This window comes from Anser anser (genome assembly GCF_964211835.1).
Source record: "Anser anser genome assembly, chromosome: 3".
In the NCBI taxonomy this organism is placed as follows: domain Eukaryota; kingdom Metazoa; phylum Chordata; class Aves; order Anseriformes; family Anatidae; genus Anser; species Anser anser.
The window spans coordinates 28,119,072-28,142,353 of record NC_139722.1 but is presented as its reverse complement, the minus strand read 5'-3'; the positions used below and the strand labels follow the sequence as shown (position 1 = coordinate 28,142,353).

The following is a 23,282-nucleotide window of genomic DNA, read 5'->3' as shown; positions in this document are numbered from 1 at the left end:
CAACACTACAATGTAAATCATATCAATGCCAAATAGAAAGGTAAACATCATCCTCTGGTTCTTTCCTCAATATATATCCAAATAGAGGTTTGCTCATTTGACAGCTGCCCTTGGAGTTCGGTTATTTGGCCAAACTAGATCCTTGAAATTCAGTTAAAGCCAGATTATTTTTAGGTTTCACTTCCCATACAATCCCAAATATTTGGCAGCATTCTGTGTTTTAAGGCTATTTATTTCCTTTATAAATACAAATGTTTTTGATATGAACAAGAACATGTATAAATATAATTATTAAAATACATTTTTTCACATTTAAAAGCCACATTTTTTGGACAAATGATGTCACAGTGTACAGGGTCTTATATTTTCATTTATTAAGTCTGCCTAAAAATTAAATTACGAAGGTACTTTGACCAGTTTCATTTTAAAACCTAAGACCTTCTCACTCAATTTTCAGTAAGAAAATTTTATCCAAATAGCATAATTTGAAGGTAGTAAGTATCCACAGAGACCTCCATGACCAAGAAGTGATGGAAATGCCACAAGGTAAATGAAGCTGGTGCTAGTAGACCATTCCTATGTTCTGTTTCATTCATGCATATTATTTGGTTGTATATTTTATTGCTGGTTACAGAACACATCTGGAAGAGCCAATGATGAAGTTGATGGCAACAATATATGTAGTTTCAGAAAGAAAAAAGGAGTCAAAGATACAACAAAGCATGTTCCTCTGTTAGAAAATGAGAAGACAGAGTTGTCTCATACCTTGAAAATCCCAGATCCTCATCATCTTCAAGGAATCACTGGTTGTTCAGAACCACCATCACATCAATCCCTTCAAAACCTGACTAATTTTCCTCCAGTGCAAAAAGACAGAGGGGATAGTGGCAGTTCCCATTTTGTCAGCAGCGTGAAAGAAGACATGTCGGGGGAAACACATGAAATCCCAGAAAATGCTGGCACTGCGAAAAAAGTAACAGAAAAAATGCATAAGAAGATAGATACACCAGGTAAAACAAAGTTGCCGACGGGTGCACAAGCTGCCAGCAACACAGAAAAAGCTGGGTGTGCAGACACAGTGTACAAGGAAGAGGACAGTGAAAAGATGGACTGTATACAAGAAGAACAGGGTAGGACAGATGAAGACAGCAAATTTCATATGACAAAGACAGGCTTCCTGGAGAGTACTGCAACCACACAAGGAAGAAGTACTGCAGAGTCCTTCACACCTGGCATTTCTGAACAAAGTCTGGAAGAGCTGAAAAAATTTCTAAGTGAAGGTCCTCTGCCTGACCATGGGCCCAATTGCAGCGGCAGGTCAGGTGGCAGTTTTCCCCAGCAAAACCTGAAGCCTGGGGAGAAAATAGCTGACAAACAGGGCAGATCCTTTGAGATGTTTAGTCTCCATTTTGGAAAAGAGAATCAAAAATACCACAGTTTCCACAAGGAGGGAGTGGGACAGCAGAGCAAATCTCTTCTGGTCCTCAGCTCTGCTGGGTCTGATCAGCAACAGCCAGCAGGCAGTGAGGTGGATCAACCTATTCTGAGACAACCAGCAACTTCTACGAGTGCAGAAAGCACTGCTCCGGAGATTGAGTTCGGCTCTTCTGCAAGCCACACCGGTAAGGATATTTAACCATCACCTGCTGTGCTGTTAAAGAAAATGCTTCTGTTATTTTGTGGGGTTCTGTGAAGTTGCAAAATTTAGTCAGAACTAATGAGAAAATTGACACCCATAGTTTCTGTATCATTGGGGTGTATCAGAAGTTCTACCCTACATCTATGTTGAGTTTTTTAGAAAGTAAGGCATTTATGATGCCAAGCTGCCTGCCAAAAACTGCCATGCACAAGTGGTCATGTCATGTTCATTAAAACTGAAATATTTCCTCATTTAAACTAAGTGCAGGCAACATTTCCCAAAGGTCTGCTAGACACTGAAAAACTCTGAAGGCATTTGGGCTTCTTAAAATTTCCTTTTTGTTAACATATCCAGCAGTGGAAATTGCTCCCATGTAGGGATGATGTTTGCAATTATTAGTCCTGTGAGAGGACTGGAATGCAAAACATCTAATATAAACTATAGGGGAAGAAAAGCAAATGAGGCAGAGAACTTCCACTTATCTTCATGCTGTTCAATAAGTCCATTTTGGAAGTGTTTATAGAGCCAATTAATTGCTACTAAGAGGTAGTGGTTTCTTTGAAACAGTAAAAACTAAACTTCCGGGCTAGCTGGATCAGCAAGCTGAAAGCTACTATTAACTATAATAATGTAATGGGCTTGAGCAGTTAGTTGCTTTGTGTCTGCTCCAGGAAGGACGCAAACAACAATTTGCCAGTTGAAGAGATACCAGGTTAATAAACTTCCAGGAGTATCAGTGTCAGATAACATTATCAGCTTCTCAGGGCAGATATGATGTCCTCTGGCTTATCTGACTGATACAATAAATATGAATCTTAACTCTTCATTAATAAAAAAAAATTGTCCATCATTGATTATACAATAAAATGTAATAGTCATAATTAAATTTGTATAACAATATTAAGTTATCCTGCTCTTTGAAAAGTCTGCTTTCGGATGGTAGAAACATGGTTGTATGTGCTCTGAAAACAGACAGTTTGAATATACCAAATTTTGTTGGCCACAGGAGGATTTTTCAGTAGACATTGTGTTAGCCAGTTTGAACAAATCCGAATAAGATATCCATGAATAGTTGTACGTAGTGGGAGGTGTCCCTACCCATGGCAGGGGGCCTGGAACTAGATGATCTTTGAGGTCCCTTCCAACCCAAACCATTCTATGACTCTATGATCATCAGAGCTAATTCAGTGCACTATATGAGAAATATAAATGTCTGAAATGATATTTTGTGCTCAAACCACTCTCTATTTTTGTCTATTAGAATAAACAAGTTAGAGGATTATTTCTTAGCCTACAATGGATGTTGTTCCCTTACAATATTGCTTTTTATTTTTTTTTTTATTTTTCCCTGCTAAAAGGCTAGCAAAATTCATTGCCAAATTTAGATTACTATTGTTTTCTGCAAAACAAGAAAATAAGTTTTAAAAAATATAAAAAACTATTCTTTGTCATAACACCATTAAAAAAGTATAAGGAATAGATTAGATTAACTGTAGACTCCACAGAGAGATTTCAACCACAATATTGCCACTAAAGTGTCTATCTAGTCAAGCTCATTTCTTTGTCAGTAGAGAAAGACAAAGACAGTCATCCTCTCTTCAAAGACAGAATGGTTAATGAGAAATTTGCCTTGGGAAATTGGCTTCTCTTTCCCCTCAGTGGGGAAGAATTCTACATGTTTAGTTTAGATTATTTTCCTAACTCTGAAATGCCTAAATGAGCCTGGGGTTAATTTTTATCTGTGTCACTGACAGTAACAAAGACTGTGAGAGAACTCTAGTTGAAAACTAACTATGAAGGGAGGTGAGGGAATCCTGTTTTGTCATATCTAAAACAAAACAAGTCTCGTAAGGTTTGGATTCCGTTTGTCTTTGACCAAACAAATGACAGGGTGCCGTGTATACTTTTATAGTTCCACTGATAAATGAAAAAAAAAAACCAACACATTCTTTGTGTAGAAATAGTTTCTACTTACGTATAAACGTGTGTGCTTTGAAATTAATCTTCATTGAATATGCTCGGTAGCTCAAATGAAGGGCAGAAAGCTTTAGATAAAATTCTGCAGTCTTTAATGAGTCTTTGCATAAACAATATTTCATTGCTAATTAAGATTTATAAGAAAAAATCCTAAATATTTTATTTTTATGACTAAAATATTATCTTGACCATTTTAGTTACCAAAGTGATTGAACAAAAGTCTTGGATCTAGACATGTATACTATACATGTATACTGTGTCTATCTGAAATACTACTCATATTCAGCAAATTTTCCAAACATTGGATTTACAGAATGTTCTCTTTGTGTCTTTGTTTAATATAGAATATAAAGTAGGACAACATTGAAATTATATGACTATAATAAATAATTATTAGATAAATAGCGCCCAGTGTAATTCTTTAGTTGTTATGTTGAGCACTTACAGATATTTGGATGTCTGGAGTATACCTTACTGTTCTAAAACTACACACCTGTCCTTTCAGTTATGGGACAGTCACTAGCTGGAAGCAGTAGGAGGGCTAAAACGTAGCTGGGAATTATTGTAATGCAGAGGATTGAAATACAGCCATGCTAGTTACCTGGTTAACATTTCTCAAAAAAAAAAAGTCCATACATTTGTTCCAAAATTCTGTTTGGAAGTTGCATGGGATTTCTATTCATCTTCTGAATACTTTATACTGCTTGCCAGCTCTTTTGTGAAAAGAAGTGTTTGAGGGCAATATATTATTATTATTATTATTAAATTATAATAATTAATAATAATTCATAACAATTAATAATAATAATTAATAATAAATAAATAACAATGCAGGATAATAATAATAAAAGAATAAATGACACCCAAAGTATTTGGCCAATATGAAAAACACTGTTTAGACACTGTCAGTGAAACTGGAGCTGAAACTAAAGCTCTTTGAATTTAATTCATCACCATGGAAAGATAGAAGCTAACACTTACAGCTAATTAGTCAACTCTACTGACTGCATTAATATGAATTTATGAATTTTATTTGCATAAGTATCCATATATGATAATTATGGGCACTTCTGCAAATTAGCGTGTAGTCATTAATAATCAGATGCTTCATAAGCTGTTCACTGCCTGTGATCTTGGGAGACCAAGAGAGAGTCTTCCAAACAGTAAAAATGCAGATGAAGTTTCATGTGTATAGCATTACACAACACTTTATAGCATGTAGATATACACACAGGAATGCACGTATTATATATGTAGTATATAATATAAATGTATATTAACCTCACTGAACTCAAAACATATCCCATGTTGCTTTACATACTGCTAAACTGGAATGTTTATGCTCTGGTAACCAGAGAGGAGACCGAAGAAAATTTTACGTGAGAAATCTGGAGTTCCCAAGGATCGTGATTCACAACATGGGTGGCGTTCTCTTTGTCACAGAAGGAAATTAATTACCAGAGTTGGGGACTGCAGGTGGCTTCAGCAGCCATCTGGGCCACCCAGTATATGACAGAGGGACCTGAACAACCTGGTGCCACTGCACAGGCTTAGGACAAAACTCTCCTCTGGATCTTAAGAGACAACAGCATCTCCATGTAGCTGTAGGTGGGCAACACACTGTAATCAGGCTATCAAGGGGGCTTCAAATGCCCTTTTGTACATCCTGGTCTGTAGCTGAGAAAAAAAAAAAAAGAAAAAAAAAAAGGAAGAGCTAAAATATGCACAGCTCCAGGAATGGGTCCTCTCAACAGGGCTGATCTTGTGCATATGTCAAGTAAGGACATGTAAATGTGACCAGCATTGGATCAGGAACTGTAGGAGGGTGGAGGAAATTTCTGAAGAATGAAAATATGTCTTAACTATAGCTGTAGGCATCACAAGTTACCTAGTGACTGTTGAAATGTTAGGTGCACAGAAAAAAACCTCCAACATGAGAAGTTATTCGGGTGTTGACCCCAAATATTCAAGTTACTATTAGTTCCTTTGCTAAATTCTCCTTTTAAGGAAAAGCGTGTCATAGAATCATAGAATCATAGAATATCCCGAGTTGGAAGGGACCCATATGTTAAATAGCTGCTAACAGGCTATATTTCTTATATTTCTTAAGAGGGGAACTAATCAATTCTATGAGCACTTTTCCATTACAATGAGTAATCTCACGATGCCATTCTTAACATGTTCAAAGCTGTCACTGTTGGTAAAAAGGCAGTTAAAAGGGATGATAACTGGCATTTATAGGCAGAAGTATGAAAAGAAGACTTTCATACAATGCAAATAGCATAGACTTTTTGCTCCACAGAAACCAATGTTTGCCACGTTTTTAACGAAGTCTGAACTCCTTGCTGCCAGAGTTCACCATCCCCTGTGCTCACCTGGAAGAGGCATGTCTGTCTGTTCCCACTGATTTTGCTCAGTGATCAGGAGGTAGAAATGAAAACACTTTAGGAGCTGTAAGTGGAGACTGGAGATATTTGTAAAATCCTGTTCTGGGCTGATCATGTTCAGTACCTCTTGCAGTCATTCCTGCATGACCTTGGGGATTACTGTGGGGAAGACAGTGTTTTTGACTTGCTGGTCTTCTCTGCTTTATATTTTATATAATCTGTTCTGTTCTCACAGCTATCCCAAAGAGAAAAAAACAATGCTATGCTATTTCATCATGTTCCTTCCTTATATCCTATCTGCCGTTCATTTTTTTTTTCTGATGTTGCTTTTTCAACATTTTGAACTCAACTTGAATATAACATGGCTTAAGTTTAGCTCCTTCCTAAACCTTCTCGATTGCCCCTATTTTCTGTCAAACAAACCATCATATTTTCTTTTTCTTTCATTTTCTCCTTAGAGCTGAGCTGTATATAACTTGCTAAATTTTTTTTTTTTTTGCCACACAAGCTGTAAGAGCAGATATTTTTCTTTAAAGCCAACCAAAACTCCTAAGTCCTTTGTCTTCCATACCAATAGCTGAAAATCTCTTCTTGCTGTGTGACTCTGTATGATTTTCCATTTTTTTTCTTGATCTATACAAAACAAAAATGCTCAGATAGCACTTCCATCCTATCTTTCTGCTCTATTATGTACCCTTTTGGGTGAAATTCTTCTCATCTGTCTCTGGTGCCTGCAGTAAGCTAGTCATCCTGTAGCTCTGTGAGAAAAAGAGGTATGGTCAGACAGTAATTCTTCCTGTCCTTTAGAAAGGCTTAGTTTCTCTCTAATAACAGTGATAGTAACAATTGCCAGAACAATTAGTTTAGACCTAATGTAAGTGAAATAGATTCTCTGCTTGATTTCTTTGCTTGCCACCTCTCCTTCTATAATGTATTCAAGAAGAATTTAGTCTCTACCTTGACTACTATGCAAAACCTTCTTTTCCCTAAATAATTTTACTTTTGGCTAATGTGGTTCTTGTACTCGTTTTTTTTATTTTTTTATTTTTTATTTTTTAAGACTTTTTTTTCTTTCCTCATTAGTTCAAATATTTTTAAATCAGAAGGGGCTATCTAGTTTGCAATACTGTATAACTCACTTCATGGAACTTGGCTTAATGATTCCTCTCTTAAATCCAATTTTTCTATTTGAATTTGAAGAAAGGCATGGCACTCTAGATCCATCGTATTTAAGATTATCAATTAGGTATTACTCACATTATTATTTTCAGACATTTCTACATATTTTCAAATTCTCTTGCCTAGGTGGAATCGTTTCTAACTTTTATATAAAACTGTGATCATTTTCTCATTCAATACAGAACAGCCATTTTATAAAACACCCTGGAAGATAGAAAAAATGAGTCTTTTATTTTATCTTTCATCAATTGGTAAATAAAATTATATTTTCTATTTTAATTCTCAATAATGTAGCTCCTCTGAGAAGCCATGTCATGTACTGTCAGTACTGTACAGTTTGGAAAGAATAATCTATGGATAGTTGAAACTGGCCTCTAAATTAGATATGAAACTCATGAAAAAGAGCTGAACTTCTCTGTGACCACATTCGTTTAAAAAGCCATTTTCAGAGTTAAGATTAAAAAGGAAAACAAGATAAAATGAGACAAAGAAACAGATGGAAAAACATTCAAATATGAAAATCAAACAGATCAGGGAAATATTTTTACTTTCTCCCACACTTTAATAATTTTTTGGTATGCTTACATCTTTCTTCCCCTGTCAAAGGTCTTGTAGGGGAGAAAAAATAAGAGTTACGGAACACCTTTTGACTGCAGAAATCAATATTGTAAACATTTTTGGTGAAACTATAGTTAGGTGAATATAAAGTTAAATTACATAATGTTTTCAAGTGTAAATGTTTCTGATTGCTATTCATATCAATACTACTATTTAAATATAACTCAGTACTCCTACCTACCATGTTAAAATACAGATGGGGATACAAAAGAGAGATTTTAAACACTAGCAGTAAGAATGATGTATAGCATTGGAAAGGCTGTCATATGAGGTTTGAGAAAGAGGCTGTTAATGTTTTAAGACAAATGTAAGAATATGCTGTACAAACCAAGTACACTGTCTGCTCTTGAATACACAGACCAGAGTCATGTAAAGATGAATGGCTATATTTAAGTTAGTACTGACAGGTATTTTCATAGGATTTAGAAGGGTGTAAATGTATTTATCCCGTGGGACACAATGCCAGTGAATATCATCTACCCAAGACTTATAAAGGGGGGTCAATATCACACAGACCTTCAGAGCACCCAATGACACATTTCTAAGGGCACCCAGACCCCTTCTCATGGGACAGGAAGAGGGAGCAGAGCAGCTATGTGACTGCAGCAGGGTTGTATCTAGCACAGCTGGTGCTGCTGGAAGAAGATACTTGAGGGGACCAGTGGAAATGTGGTCCCTTCTCCAGTGCATGATCTGTATCTGGAGACTACCTCCTGGTATCTGCTGTTATTGCCTTATGATACCTTGGTGGTTGTATTTCTCAAAGAAGAGTTTCCAATATTACTACATTTGTTAGGTCAGCCTTTTCCTGTCACTGTTAAGTCCCCTGGCAACATGTAACACGTTCTTTTCATTTCATCAGTTTGACAGTCACCTCTTATAGAACTGAGAAATTGTTTGCTTTAGATGCTGTGTGATTTAACAAGAGACCATGGGAAAGAATTTCTTTGAACAAGCAGATAACGACAGATTGATCTGGGACATGCGGACTTTCCTTCTGTGATGGTACTTTTCTGAGAATATAAAGCAAATGTAACAATTTGCCCTAGACAGAAGTCAGCTGTTCTTAGGAAACTGAATGATTTCAATAGTAATGATTGAAGAATGACATCACTCTTCTGCTAGAAATAATCATAATACTATAGTTTGTAGAGTTTGTAGATTTAGTAATATAATATTTATAGTTTTGTATATTCATATTAAAAAAAGATACATGTAGATAATTTACATGGATTAGTAGCTAGTTTGTAGTAATTGCAAAACATAAGCCATACTAATTTTTTCTCTGTGGTAACTTGAATTGGAAATACAGACAGAAACACAGAAACATTAAATGCTTTCCTGTGTACTACTGATTAAACATAAATATCTAAAGATCTACATGTATCATTTTGTTTTATAAAAGAAATACAGTATGGATTTATAATTATTTTTTAAAATGAAAATCTGAAACCAAATCTCAACACCCTGTGAAACGTACATACATGTTTCTGTAAGTAGAGTTTATGAATTGAGAATGAATTTGTTGTTACTTCTACAGTCCCAGGGAGCTAGGGAAACAATTACACTCATGGATACAGTCCTACCTCATAAGAATGTAAGACTGTGCATTGAATTCAGGTAGAAACTTATTTATTAGCTACCTTCTCTCCATTAGCTATTGCTCTAGTTAAAGACCATATGAACTGGGAAAAGACAAAGTACTCAGATCCTCAGTACACCTTTCCAAACTTTAGTCATCACTAGCTTCATGGACTTAGTTTGCCAGTGATTTATACAGCAGCTACCAACAAAATATATTTTTGGGACTTGTGCTGGAGAAATATAAGTATTGTTATTAATCAGTCATTCTATATATTATGCAAAAAAAATCCCCTTTCATATTTTCAAAATCAGAGATATTAAGTCTTAAGACAGATATTAATATTTTTATCTATCATATAATTTACAAAAGCTTATCATTTCAGTGGGGGGACACAACATACAAATGATATCATAAATGACGAACTGCCTCTAAAACGTATGTGAAAGTTGTGGGAGTGTTTCTATTGATTCTAACAGATTTTGTGTCAAGAATCTTGTAAATAAAATAGATATCTGTCTTTTGACCATTGTGCTGTCCAAATTAGTATTTAGGCTAGTTTTAGACTACTACTAGGTCAATGTTAATTTTAGTTCTAGATAAATCTAGAAAAATTTATCATTAATAATAACAAGTCCAACTGGAGAAGACAATTTTTGCTTTTTCAGTTAATTGTTTTTACTTTTTTAATGTTTACACATGAGTTAAACACTTGTAGAATAAAGGCTTGAGCACTTTTTTTAGCTTGAAAAACCTCAGGCTTCTTACACTTCTTAGAATGTTTATGAACTCTATCCATCTGATAAATAGCCACAGTTTATTTTCTGTTAATAGATGGCTAATTGATGGTCCATAAGGAGGTCAAATTTGCTAAAAGTCAGTAAACATTTATGCTGTAAAACAACGTTATAGGACGACTGAATTGGAATTCAAATAACAATTACTTGGACGAAGTAAGTAAGATAAGGATAGTTTACATATATTCTGTGCTCACTAGTTGTGTTTTAGCTGCTATTGTAACACAGAATGTAACACAAAATTTAAACAATACTTCCTTATTCAATGTACATCTATTTGAGGACATAGTGCCCTGATGTTTATAGAAGACAGAAGAAAAAAGGTGTTTCAATAAGCAGCTCACAACTGAAGCAAATGAAAGGGAAAGAGGTCATAAGAAGAAGTGGATGTTACAATTATTTTTTTCCTTGGTTTTACCTTTTTGCTTTATACTTTTTTTTTTCTTCTTAATATCAGATTTTGCCCTTGATTTAATAAGTTTATTGTAGTAAATTGAAATTAATGCTTTATTCAGTTTAGCTTGGATAGTAATAATACTTAGATACTTAAAAGGAAAGCCATCTGGCAGATGAAGAGGTTTGTGAAAAGAAGTTACAGTGCCTAGGTCTCTGCTCCATTATAAAACTTATACTCAAATGTTACTGCTTTTATATCAAGAAGTTTATACTGTCCTACAGCTGCTGTAATACAGTAAAGAAGGCAACTCTATTCCAGTAAATGCATAAACTTCTCTTAAATGTCTGCTGCTTGTGGAGAAGACTGCAGGCTTCCTCAGAAGGTATTGGGAAAGATTTAATAGATAAGTGCCCTTTTTATTACATTTCTGTATCCACGTGCTTTTCGAAGGCATTAAAGAAATACAGCACCTGAATTCTACCAGGATTCAATGAGAAATAGATATCCAGCTGATATTTGTGCCCCTAAATTCACCCAACAAAACAGCTGAGGTATCCCTCAGAAATTCCTGGATTTACTACATGATACTTCTGTGTTTTCTTATCACAATAAAAATTCATTCAAATTATAGACCACTCCAGAAAACAAGGGATTCTATATGGATCCTCAGGTGAAAAAATTGCCTGTTTACTTACAAAAATGTTTTGTGATCCATATATTTTTCTCAGTTCTGTTTTTACACTGTTTTTTTGTCATTGTTTGCCACTATTGCACTTTTTTAGGAGAACAGCCTGTATTCCAGCATTCATTATTTTGTTTGATGTGAACATTCCTCTTCACTTATAGCATCCAGCAGAGAGCCTGATATAAACAGCCTCAGAAATCCAACTCTCCTTCACCTCTTCTCTCATATTGAATTTATTAAGCAGCAGATGGCCAGAGACAACATACAGTTCGTCAGATTTGAATCAATAGACCTCCACGGTGTGTCAAGATCAAAGAATGTTCCTTCTCGCTTTTTTCATGTAAGTATTTTGTTTTTTAGGTATGTCATAATGTATTTTCATGGCATCATCCTTAATTTATGTTATATATATATATATTATTTTTGAAGTGTAGGCAGAAAGTTCAACTTCGAACAAATTATCTGTTCCTTCTACTTATTAATGTTCCTAAAGGATCTAGACTTTCCCCCTCCCCCCCCAGTATAATTTAGATTACCCTCTTTTCCACAAAAATGGTAATCTAAATAAGTAAATCTAATAATTTCAGTTATTTGCACTTCTAATAATCTCTTTCCTCAGAATTATCAAGTTCAACACAATTAAAGAATTTGGTTCCTGAATATAGGTAAATTGTAAAGAGAAAGTGTAACCACTAACAGAAAGAAAATGAGGAAATGAAAATGCCTTTAGCTATGAGTCAATCAGATGAGAAAATAATGATTTAATAGCCATACTTGCCATATGATGATTCAGGGAATAAGAACCAAATTAAGAAGCAGTTGTATCCCTGACTAGTCAGCCTTTTCAGTATATTGCTTCTGTGACACTTCATGTGCATAGCTATATTATACTTTCACTCATATCAGTACAAATATTTTAAGCATGATCACCAAAAAAAAATAAAAAAATCATCAAGACAAGATATAGAACACTTTTGTTTCAAGTTGCTTCTGAAGCCTGAGCAATATTTTCATTATTTTCCTTTCAGATTTTCCTAAACTGCATCTGTATCATCTAGATACAATTTGATTTCATTGGTGTTATTTAGATTTTATCAAAATAAACTTTCTCTCTGTCATTTTAATTGTTTTGAGAGGTTAACTGCAACTTAACTTAAGTGAACCTGCAAATGTCTATTTCATGTTGTTCAAAGACAGCCTCTGTGTTTACCTTACTTACCAGCTCAAAGAATGGAGGCCTTGGGTGACAGATTAAATTTTTGGACACTGAAAAAATGTGTATGTATATACGCACATATATCTGTATGTGTATGCACAGAAGAGAGTGATAATTTATTTATCAATTTATTTGTTTATTTATTTATTTATTTTTTGGTGGAGGTTTTGGTGGACAGAGAGGTGGGTGTAATATAGGGCGTTTACCTTCAGTACTTTTTCAGTGTTGAATGGACAGCTTAGATACCTTGCAGCAGTATTCACCAAAGTGGGCAGTTTTGTTTATGGGTGTTAGTTAGTGAGAATTGTTACCAGTGGATTTCCATCTGTTTTAGAGAAGGCAGACATTTATTTATTAATTTTAAGAGGAGCCGTTATGTGCAGCTTGAAGTGTTTAAAAAATATTCCATCTGGATAGGCAAAATTTTGTTTTATCAGCCAGAGACAGAACTAAAAATTTTCCCCCTTTTTAGGTTCATTTTGTGTCTTCTGATCATTCAGATGGTAATCCTTTCTCTTAGATGAATAAATGTAAGACATAAACATGAGCCAAGTTTTACTAAGTAGATGTTGGCATAATTGTTGGCCCCTCCCCTCCCCTCCCCTCCCCTCCCCTCCCCTCCCCTCCCCTCCCCTCCCCTCCCCTCCCCTCTCCTCTCCTCTCCTCTCCTCTCCTCTCCTCTCCTCTCCTCTCCTCTCCTCTCCTCTCCTCTCCTCTCCTCTCCTCTCCTCTCCTCTCCTCTCCTCTCCTCTCCTCTCCTCTCCTCTCCTCTCCTCTCCTCTCCTCTCCTCTCCTCTCCTCTCCTCTCCTCTCCTCTCCTCTCCCTCTTTTTTCCCCTTATTTGACAGATCCATACATTTTTGGCTTAACTTTGCATCTGAAAAATGGTGAGGTATGCGTTATGACATTTAAAGGGAAGTGACAGGCTGAATTTATTTTGCCATGAGTCTTGTATGGTCACTTGGATCTATGGAAAGTAAATGCTCTGAGAATGTGAAAGCCTAAAAATGTGATTATAAATAAAAGCTTGACTTGCAAAGTTTCCATATAACTGACGATTCCATAATTGTACAACGACCATGGAAGATTAGGTGTTGAACAATTTTTTTTTTTCAGTTATGCATGGGAATTTAAAAAGCAATCATCAGGATATCTGATGCCAGGGTTTTCACTGGGTTTCACATTGACACCATAATTGGCTGTTATCCACCACCTCAGTGATAACTGCCTTAGGTGTTCTTTTATTCCTGCTAAGAGTCTGTGTTTTGTAAATTTAACATACATAGAAATACTGTTCGGTTCTTTTCTCATTTGGTAATCTGTCATTCTGCTCTGTGTTTAGGAAAAAGCAATTCATGGTGTTGCCATGCCCAGAAGTTATCTTGAACTGACCCTGAATCCTAAGGATAATGAAATAGATTACATAAATGCAACTAATTTTAATTGTGACATAATCCTCAACCCTGATTTATCAACGTTTCGAATTCTACCCTGGACTGAGCAGACTGCTAGAGTGATATGTGATTCTTTCACTGTACTGGGCAACCCTCTAATGACCTCACCTAGGCACATTGCCAAGAAGCAGCTGAGCCAGCTTCAGGACAATGGCTTTTCTCTACACTCTGCCTTCACTTATGAATTTTGTATTTATGGCATTACTGAGGTTGTAAATTCAAAGACAATATCCTTTCCTGCAGCAACGATACTAAATAACCATGACCAGACATTCATTCAGGAGCTCATTGAAGGAATGTATTACACTGGAGCCAACATTGAAAGCTTTTCTTCTTCCAGTGGGCCTGGACAAATGGAGATCACTTTTCATCCAGCATTTGGAATAGATGCTGCTGACAGTGCCTTCACATTTAGAACAGGCATTAAAGAGGTGGCTAAGAAGTATAACTATGTAGCTAGCTTTTTCTCAGAGTCAGGATTCTACAATTCAGGGGCTCTTTCACACAGCCTGTGGGATGTGAATGGCCAAAAGAATTTGTTTTCTGCTGGTTATGGAGTTGAGGAGCTCACAGATATCGGAACAAATTGGCTATCTGGTCTCTTGGCACACTCAGCAGCTATTAGCTGTTTGATGGCTCCTACCACCAGCTGCCGTAAGCCTTATTCCAAATACAGTAAAGAATCAAAAGAGACTGTAAATGCAAAATGGGCATATAATGATAACAGCTGTGCCTTTAATGTCAAATGTCATGTTGGAAAAGGTACTCATATAGAGAATAAATTAAGTTCTGCTACAGCAAACCCCTACCTCGTGCTTGCTGCTACAGTTGCTGCAGGTCTAGATGGAATAAAAAGAGGACTTAGGTATGATGATATGTCCCAAGAAGAAAACCATGTTTCTGATCTGAAACCTTCATCGATCCCTTTGAAGCTAGAAGATGCTCTTGTTGCACTTGAGAAAGATTCATGCATTCAGGAAGCATTAGGTGAAACTTTTATCAGATATTTTGTTGCCATGAAACATTATGAGTTAGAAACTGAAGAAATGGATATTGAAAGGAATAAATGCCTGGGGTATTTTATTTAGAAGGAGCATTCTTCTGTAGTAATGCTGTGTAAATGCATATACTGTAGACAAGTATCTTGAAATTAATAAATATATTTTAAATTATTTTTATTTTATTTTTTATTTTTAAAAACAGTATTTTTAAAGTGAATTTAAGTGAACAGACCTGCTGGTGAAAAGAAGAAAAGAGTAGATGAAATAGAAAAGACCATTTGTACAACTATAATAGGACTGTATAATGTGGAGAAAAGCAGGAGTAATGGGGTGAAAGGTGGCAGTCAGGAAAATTGAAGGTGAAGGAATTTTTGTTCCATTTGGCTTTGGGATTTCTCCCAGCCTATTCAGTAGGTGAAAGGTTGATAAACCAGAAGAATTTGACTTTGATTTAAAACTTCAGCTAGAATGATGAACATTGTAGAAAGAGGGGCAAAAGCCTCTCCCAGGCCAGAGAACCTGAGAGACAGTAATCAGTATCTTAGTAGTAAAGAAAAGAAAGGAGGGAGAAGTGGGTATGAAATAATTTATACATCAAGAATACTGTTGTTGAATGAAATTTGCAATATCTGTTGGATAAAGATGTTAAAAGAAATTAAATGGTGCCATGAAGATGGAACGATTGATGGAAAGCTAGGAGAATCAAGCCACTATGCAATAAAAAGAGTTGGTATTATGAGAGTTTTGATGGTTAATGGGTTAATTTAGAGTTGAATGAGAAATGAGAAGAAAAAAGGCAAGGAAGCCAGAGAATAAAGAGCTTAAAATGGGCTTTTTAGGGCAATCTGATGTTATCAAAGATGAAGAAAATGACTGTGAAAAGGAGTCAGACTAAAATCAGAAAGAACGAGTGAAAATATGAACTCAGAGATTGGAAAACAGACATTAATACAGAGGAAGAGAAAACCCATCCTAAAATAAAAAAGAGTACCTACTGTAAAGTTTTTTTTTTTTTTTTGAATGGCAGGAGGCAGATTTTAGGTTTGCTCTCACCCTTTAGGTTTGCTCCCATCTTTTATTATTAAAAACAACCATCATTTTGTATTCCAACTCCACATTAAGAATGGTTTATGATGTTCTTTATCCTGTTGCAATATTTTGGTTGATGTGTAGGAATTCCTGAGTGAAAATTTTGGGTCACTAGTGGAGTGGAAATAAGGTTCAGTCACTGCCTCTGTCAACCTCTTGAACTAGAAGGTGAAAGCAGAAATGTGTTACTTGCCTATTGATGGACCTGCCACTCTTCCCCTCCAGAGTGTTGTACTGGAATTTTTCTAAGTTATAGAAACTTAGATATTATACTTGCACTGATAGTTGAACTGCAAATGTAATAATGTTGAAATAATTTTAGAAGACTTTGAAAGCAATACTGTTTCTGATCTTGTTTATTTGTTGTAGTCTCAGCCATGGTATGTACCATTTTCTCAGGGCACATTGCCTGTCCCGTTACTAGGCTTCTGGCTAAGGTCTTCATAAGCTGTACTCATACACTCTTGAACTTTGGCCTTAAGTATGGTTCCTGTTTCACTGGCACAGTCTCAGCATGGCCTTCTATCAGCTGCAGTAACGAGGCCATGTAGTTCAGTTTTCATAGTCTCGAATAGAAGTTATCTTCATTAATTTAGTACAACCTTTCTCAGATCTTTACACTTCCGTCTACTTAAAGGTTAAAGTATAATCTTCAGGGACATGAGACAAATGAGGCACCTGATATGCTAAAACTTGATGTAGGATTCCAAAGAAGAAATCACTTCATACTCACATAACGAGGATATGAATAGATCTGAGGAAACATAACAAATGTGTTCCCTTGTCTCAGTTTGTGGTTGGTGGGTGGATTTGCTTCTCTCCCTTACTCACCTGACACTTGTTTTTTGGGTGCTCCAGATTTTTAAATAAAAACTGTTTTTATCTGCTCCAGGCTGATTTGCTTTACCCAAGTCTAGTCTTGAATTTAAACTGAGCTTCTCATTCTGAAAAAAAAATATTTGTTTTGCTGCCCTAAAAGTTCTTCAGGGGTTTTGTGAACCTGTTGTTCTTTACCAAGACCTGTATTCTATTTCTGGTAATTTCTTACTCTTGTTTTCACAAGCTCTTGGCAGAAAATATCCACAAAAATATTTTCCTTGCTCAGACAACTTTCTTACCTTACTCCTTGTTCAGTCCCAACAGTAGCACAGGTTAATAGCTATTCCTTGTTCTTCATCTGGCAAGGATGTTATTAAAGGATGTATTAAAGCCTGTCACTGCATATAGGATGTATATTAATCTGATGAAATTTTTATGTGGTGGTAAATACACTGGCTAAGCAAAGCTGTACAAGAAATGGCCATGGAACATGCATTAAGCTTCTGCAGGCATAATTATCTTAACAAGTTTAAAGTTTATCTAGAAGTTATCTTGAAATAGAAATGCATTCCCACACTAGAGTTTCCAAAATCCATTTTCAGATCTATATCTATTTTTCACAAATTATTCCTATAAAATGAACCAGGTTAAATAAAACGTTAGCTCACCCTTCCCAGAGAGGCCCAATGAAATACCTTATAAAACAGAGATGTTGCTCTTTCAGTTCTTTTGTGACTTGGATAGCCAACCTGTCATAACTTTGAAATAGACAGTTGAATTCTGTTTGAAATAAAAGGTTCACAAATGCAGCTTGAAGTTATTGTATCTTAAATTCTGTTCAATATTTTTTTCAACACTGGTTCCTAAATATTTTCTATATATTAAAAATAAGATAATTCCAACTCTGGGGAAGACATCAAAAATATTTCTTTCAAAATAAGCAGTCCTGAATTTTTAAAGCAGTCTTCATCCTTGAGCAAATTTTCATGCTTATGCTTGAGAAGGGCAACAAGAAAAAGATAACCATTTCTTACTGCTCAATTGAAATCAATTACTATTGACTGATGTATCACTAACATTTCATCACTTGAAGTGTTGTTTGGAAAAATCCTTCACTGATCTACAGATTCAGGATCAATATCTTGAGCATCACTAGTTTGGCAATTTAAACGTCTGCATGTTTTACACTGAAAAAAAAAAAAAGAAAAAAAAAAGATGACATGAAATCTCTAGCTTTGCATAATGTAGTGCTGATTTCCCAGGATACTATAGTCAGATGCTGCAAAGCTTTGCATAAGAAATTTCTGATATTAATAAAGCATCTTTTAATCTCTTCAGATTTATCCAGACTATGTATTTATTTATTTGTTGACAAATTAGTACTGCTTTTGACATTGCACAATGTCACAACTTTTTTTTCTATATATTTGTACATGCCAGGCCTTGTTTCCATATCATGCAAAAGAATTATAAGTAGCATTGTTCTAAACTCCTAGACCTCTAAAATATCAAAAGATGGCTTTTTGTAATGCCAGTATGGTAAAGGCATTATGGCAGCATTATGGTAGTTTGCAATTCAGAATACACAGGTAAATAAGTAGTTGCTAGGTTGTCTATGCCTTTTGATCAATAACATTAATAATTATTAAAGAAACTTTCCCTCAAAACTTTTTTTTTTTCTTTCAATAGAAAAGTTAGACAACATTTTTGTAATTAACAGCTAGTCTATAGACTTTTATGGAAAAATATTTCATATTGCATACATTTTATAATTTATTTAGAATTTGCATCGCTGCCATACATTACCAAATCTTTTATGTGAAAATAGAATATGGATAGGTGCTATGATTTATTTTTCATTAAAATTTTGGGATACTTTTCTGAGGAAAAACTTCCACCTGGAATTGCCTGCTGGGGTTAAACCACAACAATTTGTAAACATTTTTTTTTCCCTTCCCTTATGTTAAGGACAAGATTAAAATAAAAATGGTGTTAATAAATTGGAGAAAAATTCTGGAAAAAAAAAAAAAGTACTTCAGTAACGCTAAATGCAAAATACTAAATTGGGACAAGGATCTGAGCTGCATAAGTATGAGTTTGTTCAGGAGTCTGGGTTGTGTTCCATTTCACTAGCTCAGCAATTTTAAGGAAGTACAGATTGGAAATAAACAAAACTGTAACCTGCAAGAACCACAGATTTATAGTTTTCCTTAATGTAATTCTTTTCAGGATTTGATAACAGGGTGCCACACCTTGAAGACCTGTAGATTAATTAGTGAAAATCCAGAGATGAGCAAAGGAAATGATTGTAATTCTAGGACCTATTTAGTAAAAAGGACTGAATGGCTTTGTTTAGCTTAGAAAGAGGGAAAGAGGGGATATGGTATAAGGGATTATAACATGTAAAAGATGCTGATAAGTAGCAGAATATAATATTTTCTTCCCGTCCACTGTGGTCAGAATGGAACTAAGAGAGTTGTATCAAAGAAGATTTTAACTAGACAGTCTGGAGACCTTCATAGTGTTCAGGATATTGAACCAATAAAAGTGACATTTAAGAAAACTGTGGAGTCTCCAGTACTGGTAATCTTCATGTTATCAGCATGCTTTTACCCAGTGGATGTCTGTGGAACATGGCAGAGTTTTGAAAAGAGTCACTGAAGTGTAATTTAATATTTACCAGGATAGGTACATCCTTAGATGCATAAGCATTAATAGGAATAATGAGCTGGAATAATAATAATAAACAATTTTCCTTGTTTGCAGGGATCCCATGTTGTTGTGTGTCAGTGGAACAGACAGTTGGACTGTGAGCTTGCAGCTGAGTTTATAGGAATAGAAATATATTTTACTTATTAGCCCAATGATACATAAGCCCATCTCTGAGTCTAGAGAGGAGGATGAGATCACTTGCCCCGGCTTCCAAATAATTAAATATGTAGTTTAAGGTGATCAGAGTAAGATAGACTTAAAGACAATTAGATCACAGAATCAAAGAATTGTAGGGGTTGGAAGGGACCTTGAGAGATCATCGGGTCCAACCCCCCTGCCAAAGCAGGTTCCTTAGACCAGGTTGCCCAGGTAGGCATCCAGATGAGCCTTGAATATCTCCAGAGAAGGAGACTTCACAGCCTCCCTGGGCAGCCTGTTACAGTGCTCCGTCACCCTCACCATGAAGAAGTTCTTTCTCATGTTGGTGCGGAACTTCCTGTGCTCCATTTTGTGGCCATTGCCTCTTGTCCTGTCCCCACAAACCACTGAGAAGAGGTTGGCCAAATCCCTCTGTCTCCCACACTTAAGATATTTGTAAACATTGGTAAGATCCCCTCTCAGTCTTCTTTTCTCCAGGCTGAACAGACCCAGATTTCTCAGCCTTTCCTCATAGGGAAGATGCTCCAGGCCCTGTGCTGGATTCTTCATGGCCCTCCGCTGGACTCTTTCCAGGAGATCCCTGTCTTTTTTGTACCGGGGAGCCCAGGACTGGACACAGTACTCCAGGTGAGGCCTGACCAGGGCAGAGTAGAGGGGGAGGATCACCTCCCTTGACCTGCTGGTGACACTCCTTTTAATGTACGCCAGGATCCCATTGGCCTTCTTGGCCACCAGGACCCTCAGGTCCTTCTCCACAGAGCTCCTCTCCAGCAGGTCATCCCCCAGCCTGTACTGATATATGTGGTTGTTCCTTCCCAGCTGCAGGACTCTACACTTACTCTTGTTAAATTCATTTGGTTTCTTCACGCCCTGCTCTCCAGCCTGTCCAGGTCTTGCTTGAATGGCAGCACAGCCTTCTGGTGTGTTGGCCGCTCCTCCCAGCTTTGTATCATTGGTGTACTTGCTGAGGGTGGACACTCTTCCCTCATCAAGGTCGTTGATGAAGATGTTGAACAAGACCAGACCCAGCACCGACCACTGGGGAACACCGCTAGTCACAGGTCTCCAGCTGGACTCTGCTCCACCGATCAAACACCCTCTGAGCTCAGCCAGTCAGACAGTTCTCAATCCACCTTACTGTCCACTTGTCTATCCCATGCTTTCTCAGCTTTGCTAGCAGGATGTTATGGGAGACAGTATCAAAAGCCTTGCTAAAGTCAAGGTAGATGACATCCACTGATCTGCCCCCATCTGCCCAGCTGGTGATGTCATCATAGAAGGCAACGAGGTTGGTTGAATGTTTGAGCTACTTTCATTTACTACCTACAGAAGTGACTTAGGTGTTTGGCCTAGACCACACAATTTAAATTTTAGTTGGTCATCTCATTTCCATATCAGCAACGCCTACAGACTTCTGTGAAAATTAATCATACATTTCACATAGATTTTTGACTCACCAGGAGATTAATTTGGAAATGACATTCTTCTGACTGTGCTTCAGGTTTTGTGAGATATAAAAACAAAATCTGATTTATTAAGTAACATTTCTCCAGTATGTCAAGCCACTGACACCATGCACACAAAGCGAATATTCAGCCTTCCTTCTTCCAGGCTCCAGCCAGAGGGCAGCAGTGTACTGTGCAACTTTCCTCTGGGATCTCAAATTCTCATGCTGTGCTGCAAAATGCTGCTGTAGTGGGTTTATGTGGCAAGGTTTTGGTAGCAGGGAGCCACAGGGGTGGCTTCTGTGAGAAGGATCTAGAAGCTGCCCCATGTTTGGTAAGGGCCCCACTGCTGACCAGAGCTGAGCCAATAAGCGATGTTGTTTTGCGCCTCTTTGAGAGCATATTTAAGACGGGGGAAAAAAATATGCTGCGCCACACAGCAGCTGAGAGAGTGAGAGGAGTAAGGAACAGCCTTGCAGGCGCCAAGATAAGTGAAGAAGGAGGGGGAGAGGTGCTCCAGGTGCCGGAGCAGACGTCCCCAGCGGCCTGTGGTGAGGACCATGGTGAAGGAGGCTGTCCCCCTGCAGCCCATGGAGTACCACGGCGGAGCAGGGTTCCACGCTGCAGCCCATGGAGGAGACCACGGTGGAGCAGGTGGACCTGCACTGACGGAGACTGCGGCCTGTGGAAGACCCCTGCCACAGCAGATTCCGGGATGGACCTGTAGCCCGGGGAGAGGAGACCACGCAGGAGCAGGTGACCTGGCAGGAGCTGCTGCCTGTGGCAGATCCAGGTTGGAGCAGTTTGCTCCTGAGGGATGGACCCCGTGGTACGGACCCATATCTGGAGCAGTTCCTGAAGAGCTGCTGCCTGTGGGCAGCCCACGCCGGATCAGTTCAGCAAGGACTGCATCCCATGGGAGGGACCCCACAGCACAGGGGACAAGAGTGACTGAGAAGGAGCGGCGGAGAAGAAGCGCTATAGACTGACCATAACCCCCATACCCCTGTTCCCCTGTGTCACTTGGGGGGAGGAGGTGGAAGAGGGTGGATGGGGGGGAAGGTGCTTTTGGTTTCTTTCCTTTGTTTCTTGCTTCTCTAGCTTGTTAGTAATAGGCAATAAATCTTACTGTCTCCCTATGCTGAGTCTGTTTTGCCTGTCACGATAATTACTGTACGATCTGCTCATCCTTATCTCAACCCTTGAGCCCTTTTTATCATATTTTCTCCCTGTTCCTCTTTGAGGAGGGGGAGTGAGAGAGCGGTTGTGGTGGAGCTCGGCCACCCACCCGAGTAAAACCACCACAGCCACATAAAAATATACCCATATATTTTAAATATGTACATATAATATTTTAAAGAAGCATAGCACAGCAGCTGAAAGCTAATTCGTCTCTTTGTCATTTGGTTAGTTAAGCCTAATTTACTGTAGAATTTTTGGTAAAGGATGCACTACAAGACTTCTCAAAATATTATTTTAATTCCTAATAATATTATATAAATTTTTATATAATCTTAAAAGGTGCTTGTCTATATTTGTGCAGGTGTATGCATATGCATATATTTATATACTTTATATATTCTCTAACATAGCAATGCAATTATTTGTTATTTAATAGCAGTATTCAGTATTTGAATGTACACCTTCACTGCAAGCTGTTTCGTACTTCCATCTGATTAAAATGCTGTGGAAAATCTTCTTGCTTATAGGGATTGCCATTTTACATATACTAATTTCTTTCCTTTCCAACACATTATTTGTTGTCTGCTGTGGGAAAATCATAAATACATAATAAATGCACCCTAGACACAACTATTCCAACTACCTTTCTATTCCTGAGCAGAAACTTTACACAGAATTTCGATTATTAGGATTTAGCTATACAGTCTATATATAAGTCAGCATGTGGGATAGACATTTTAAAGTATTTCTTCCTAAATATATATATATATATATATATGGCTTCACTCTGTAAGTCATCTTCTACATCTCATATTTCACATATTTAATCTCTTCACAAAGTTGCGATGTTCATCTTAACAATCCCTTTCTTCTCTTTCTTTGCAACAACTTCATTTTTTTTAAAGAACTCAAATATGTTCAAAATACTTCAAACGCTTCAAATA

At 37.0% G+C, this 23,282-nt stretch overlaps 1 protein-coding gene across 3 annotated transcripts in view; it reads left to right on the top strand.

The window, feature by feature from the left end:
* The window catches only part of LGSN (lengsin, lens protein with glutamine synthetase domain), a 57,570-nt gene extending 40,052 nt beyond the window's left edge, over positions 1-17,518 (top strand). Inside the window, exons 2-4 of one of the 3 annotated variants that reach the window (XM_083829920.1) lie at positions 635-1,622; positions 11,423-11,601; positions 13,820-17,518. In XM_083829920.1, coding sequence (XP_083686046.1) covers positions 635-1,622; positions 11,423-11,601; positions 13,820-15,019 — 2,367 coding nt within the window. In that variant the 3' untranslated portion in view covers positions 15,020-17,518. Of the gene's footprint in view, positions 1-428; positions 1,623-11,422; positions 11,602-13,819 lie in introns of those variants that run through there. The other 2 variants (XM_083829919.1, XR_014581932.1) reach the window with 2 other exon arrangements.
* Positions 17,519-23,282: the final 5,764 nt, after the last annotated feature.